Source organism: Haemaphysalis longicornis, unplaced genomic scaffold (genome assembly GCF_048455015.1).
Source record: "Haemaphysalis longicornis isolate Haplotype H1 unplaced genomic scaffold, Haemaphysalis longicornis Haplotype H1 scaffold_5, whole genome shotgun sequence".
NCBI lineage: Eukaryota > Metazoa > Arthropoda > Arachnida > Ixodida > Ixodidae > Haemaphysalis > Haemaphysalis longicornis.
Window position 1 is genome coordinate 38,589,880 of NW_027526385.1, and position 4,914 is coordinate 38,594,793.

Genomic DNA, 4,914 nt, shown 5'->3' on the forward strand with positions numbered 1-4,914 from the left:
CTTACCTTCCCCCATCTTTTACTGTTTAGACCATTTTTTTCCATTGTTCCCCTTTCCACCTGTAGGATAGCAAACTGGGCCACAGCCTGGTTGACATTCCTTCCTTTCCTTTACCTTTATTCTTCCTCCCGGCTTAGTATTTCTAGAATACTTGTCAGAGAGCCACAGAAGAACTAGAAGTAGCTCTAGCGACTTCAACCTTGCTCAAGTAGAGAGGGTCGGTGAAGCTGGTGGAAATTGTGGGAAGATTCGACAGAGACATTCGGTTTTGTTTTTTGGGAAAACGCCTTCAAAACCCCAACGATTTATTTTCAGCACTCTGATGGTCTCTCGTGACAAGTGATGTGCAACTTTTTGGCAATAAAATCCATGGCAGATCTTGACTGGGGAAGATGTGATCGCATGGCACCGGAATACTTTGAAATCTGGAAGAAAACGCAAGAAAAAAACATGGTACGTGAGGATGTGCGTAATGGGAGAGAAAAAAGTTATTTAAGGGGAAACTGTTAGTCTTTTATCTCAAGTTGTCACCCCACAACTTGTTATATTTAACCTAAACGAATTCGAATACTGGGAAAATGTTTTTACCGAGTGTAATCATCTAAACCCGTTTACTGTTTCTAATATTTAGTGCCAAAGCATCCAGTATTTCGAGGCTCTTGCTGCAAGGGTAAAAAAATATACGTCACTGAGGACGCATCTTTTAAGTTGTACATTATGACCAAAGTTTGAAGCCCTAATACCCTTCATTAATTGTTAAGCCATTTGGAATCGCTTTCAATGTAAGATGGTATGCAGGAGTCTGTGCCTTGAATTAGCCAGCATGCACGAAGAAATTACTCTATATGCTATTTAAGAGAACAACAGAGCTCTTTACATTCATATGGTTAGTCTACTTCCGTAGCTGTATATATTTCACTGTTGAGTGCTTTCGATTTTCGCATCCCTTTAAAGGAACGGCACATTATAGAGAACCTTTGCCCGTGATTTTCGACATAAGGTGTCAAGACAGTCCTCTGCGGTCCAGTTCTCACCTTCTAGTACTTCTTGAAGCCAAGACCATAGCCTCCGTAGCCTCCGTATCCGAGACCGACACCGTAGCCGAGACCAGCTCCGTAGCCGAGACCGTGGCCATAGCCGTAGCCAGCGCCGTAAGCGACGGCGGGAGCAGCCACGGCAACAGCAGGAGCAGCAACAGCGACGGGGCGGGCCACAGCCACAGGGGCAGCGACAGCGACGGGGCGGGCGACGGCGACAGCGGGAGCGGCGACAGCGAAGCCGCCTCCGTAGCCGAGACCAGCGCCGTAGCCGAGACCAGCGCCGTATCCGAGACCGTGACCGTAGCCGAAGCCAGCGCCGTAGCCGAGGCCGTAGGCGGGAGCGGCAGCCACGACCGCGGGGCGAGCGACGGCGACGGGGGCGGCGACAGCGACAGGGCGGGCGACGGCAACAGCGACAGGGCGGGCGACGGCAACAGCGGGAGCGGCAGCGACGGCTACACCGCCACCATAGCCACCGTAGCCTCCATAGCCGAGGCCTCCGTAGCCTCCGTAGCCGCCGTAGCCGCCGTAGCCGCTGTAGCCACCGACGAAGCCGGCGGAAGCGGCGGAGACAAGACCGAGGAGAGCGATCTGCGGGGAAACGGAAGAAGAACGCCGAGGAAACTAAGAAAAACAGTTTCTGTAGCGAAGATTTTATCATCTGTATCGGCTTCCAAGCTGCAACTCAGACTACCGTTGACACTGACAAATTTAAGATTTGTAAATAGAGCTTCGTGTAAGATGTTAAAAATCCCTTCCTGTCAATGTCAATGCGTAATCAAATCCGTTGCGAGGCGCTAATCGAATATTTGCTGGAGAAATGCATCCACTTGTTTCGGTTGATAACTTACAAGAGTCTCCCATTTGCTTCTAGGTGTGAAAGCTCTGCCAGTTATACCCATAGGCAGCGCTACGTACACAACGCTGCGTATGGTTTACTCCTTGCAACAAATACGTACATCCCCCGTCTTTTACTGCACCAGTGAAAGTACTAGAAATTTACTGTCAACATATGACAGAGAATTCGGGGCCTAACTTTCTGGAATATTGCATGGTATTTAAAATAATTCAAGAAAATAGTTACTTGCATGATGCCAAGGGTGCTTTGTTTCACAAGTCGCCTTCATTAAATAAAGAATTGTTTGAGTCATACAGAAACAGCAAAAGGTTCTGTACTCCTTAAAACGATTATGTCTGCTGGGTCCAGCACTGCCTCCCAACGGGCCCCAGAACGTGCTTATTTAACGTCCCATGAATTTACTTCGTGCGTGAAAACGTTGTGAAAGCTACATCAAGCACTTTCACAGGACTGTACTTCGGGATTGCTGACTGCAGAAGGACGTTTTACCGAAATTTGGCTCTATTTTGTGGCGATTGGTATTATATTGATTACTGCGCACTTTTACTGCGGAGATTATTGTGGAACAAGTCTGTCAGTGGCAATTTTACTGACGCTGTGAGAACGCACAAGTGAGCAAGCAACCTCTCGATTTAAGGTGAACATCGCAGGGAAGAGCGAAAGGTACTTAAAACTAATCCTAGGTCTTCGGGAGGAAACATTTGGCTCAAGACTTTCGCGGCCAACTTAAAGAGCCACTGAGTGCCTTTATTATCCGTGTTCTAAAAACGTGTTGGCTTAACAAAAGAGTGTTTCACGGCCCTTTAAGCTAGGCCCTGCGATATCTCCACGTCCCTCACGTGACTAGCTTCTCGTTATAAAGGTACTACACCACCCTCTTATCAGACCAAATAATCTCACAACTAATTCAAAGTCTCCCTTTAGGGGGTGCGCCATTATTTATGTCTCTACTACGACTGGTAATTGATTTCAACTATTTTTTACACACTGTGATTAACCGCTTTTTTCCTTGCCAATTACGTTATCATGTGATTTAAACACAGAACAGCCCACTAAATACGGTGTCATGGATTAAAAGATATGAACTAAGCCTGAAGTTCGTTACAATACTTTTCATCTCACTGAAACAGCACCGCTGGTTCCAGTTTTAATGAGGCCCGTGATACAAAAATATTTGTATTGCGAAGCCACTAGAAACTGGGGTTACCACTAAGCGCTGTTATTTTGAGACTCCATCTCAACAAATAAAAAAAAGGCCATATTGAAGCTATATCCATTCTCCGCGAACTTCGTAATACCCGTTCTCCAGCGTACTCCACTTCGTTGCTTAGCGACCGACGCCCACCGCCCGTTTGTCCAGGGTTCGATACTCACGAGAGCGTTCATGGTGGTGCTGGGGAGTTGTCGGTAGCTGTGTTACTCGAAAGACTGAGAGACCGAGAGTGCTTGTCCACAACCCGCAGCCGCCGGCTTTTATACACAAGGAGGGACGCGCCCTGACCCTTTAAAAGAAAGAGAAGCGGCGTTACAACGGTGGCGCCGCCGGCAGCCAATGATCTGACCGGGGCATCGCGCCGGTCGCCGTTTCGAGGGGCGTGCCCGAAGCACCGCGTATGCATTCACTCCGTTGTGCACTTTCACCGGCGTACCGTCTTCATCAAGGACTCGGGTAGGGCCGAAAAGGGAGAGTGCAGACAAGCCGGGCAGTTATATATGCACTCCTTTTATTTGGCTGTCCGATCCGTGGACCGCCTCGAGGCACCACGGGGGTTCCAGTAGCCGGTACTCGGTGTGCCGTTAAACCGACCGGGTGTAAGGGTGTTCCATTACGCGGATGACGTCTGGAAAGTGTGCAGCAGTTGTAGTAGCCGGTATTCGGTGTGCCGTTAAACGGACCGCGTCTAAGGGTGTTCTATTACGCGAACGACGTTTATTGAGTGTGCGGCAAAGCAAACGGCGTTTACACTCCCGCCCACAATACTACAACCTTCTCTCCCCCTGTTTTACATTATTTTGTATAGAGAGAAATGATCGAGACGCGGATGGAACGCCAGTTCGGCGCAAGCGAAGGCGTAGGATATTCGACTTCCGATTCCAGGACGAACCGTATTTTGTGGGTTTATCGAATCGTATTACGGTTTTACGACCCCAGATGAAAAAAAAAAAAAAACGAGATTAACGACCGCTGCGTTTTCCGGCCAAGCCCCTGGAAGCCTGTGATTTTAATTCTGGTTGTTTTTTTTTCCTGCTCGAGAAAGATGTAGTGGCGAGCGTGCCACCAAAACTCTAGAGTATTAGCTATCATGAGGCAAAAATTACTTTGGCGTTTTCCAGGTATTTATTTCTCACAGCGTCGCTGTCTTTTTTGTTGTTTCCATTATCTTAAGATCGTGATTGATGCTTTTTACCAAGCCTTCAGAAACGTGGGCGACGTAATGCCTGCTGTGTAGGGCGCATTCTCATTTAGTGCTTATTCTCTAATACGGCGATAACAACTTCATTACAATTCGCGGTCAGATGTCAGTCAGTTTTGCACCGGGGAAATTACGAATAACTAATTTCAGTAGGTAGAAATCTTACTGCAGCGAGTGAGATGGTGTTTAATGCACTGGAGAAAGGTAAGCTGTTCGCTGCGATAGCAAACTCGCTTGTTTAATGGCATAGTACAAAAAGGAGTTAATCCGTATATTTTACCTCTGATCCAGAAAAATGCTTTGAGACACTTGCGGCCCCAGATAGCTGCGACCAATAAAACGAAAATCGCCTTAACTAGGTGTATCGCTGTCACTTTTAGGCAAAATGGCTTGTCTACTTCGTTTATCGTTGCTAATTTTCTGCCCAAAAGACCAAAATTCTGCAAACAAACCACTCCCTCTGCTGCAGTAAAACACTTCGTCTTGTTACAGGAGGGAAGATCCTACCGCCGTTAGCTTAGTAGCAATTCCCGCTAAGCTATAAAAACTGTATCGTCACCTGCAACAACACACCCGAATACAAATTTACTCTTCACCAATT

General features: G+C 47.4%; 1 protein-coding gene across 1 annotated transcript; it reads right to left on the bottom strand.

Annotated features, from left to right (window-relative positions):
• Positions 1-266: 266 nt before the first annotated feature.
• On the bottom strand, positions 267-3,350 carry LOC144139169 (uncharacterized). The gene is made up of 3 exons (XM_077671603.1): positions 3,274-3,350; positions 1,035-1,631; positions 267-425 (listed from the first exon to the last, which is right to left on the bottom strand). Exons 1-2 carry the CDS (start codon positions 3,283-3,285, stop codon positions 1,038-1,040), a joined length of 606 nt encoding a protein of 201 aa, XP_077527729.1. The 5' UTR covers positions 3,286-3,350; the 3' UTR covers positions 267-425; positions 1,035-1,037.
• Between the last annotated feature and the right edge of the window lie 1,564 nt (positions 3,351-4,914).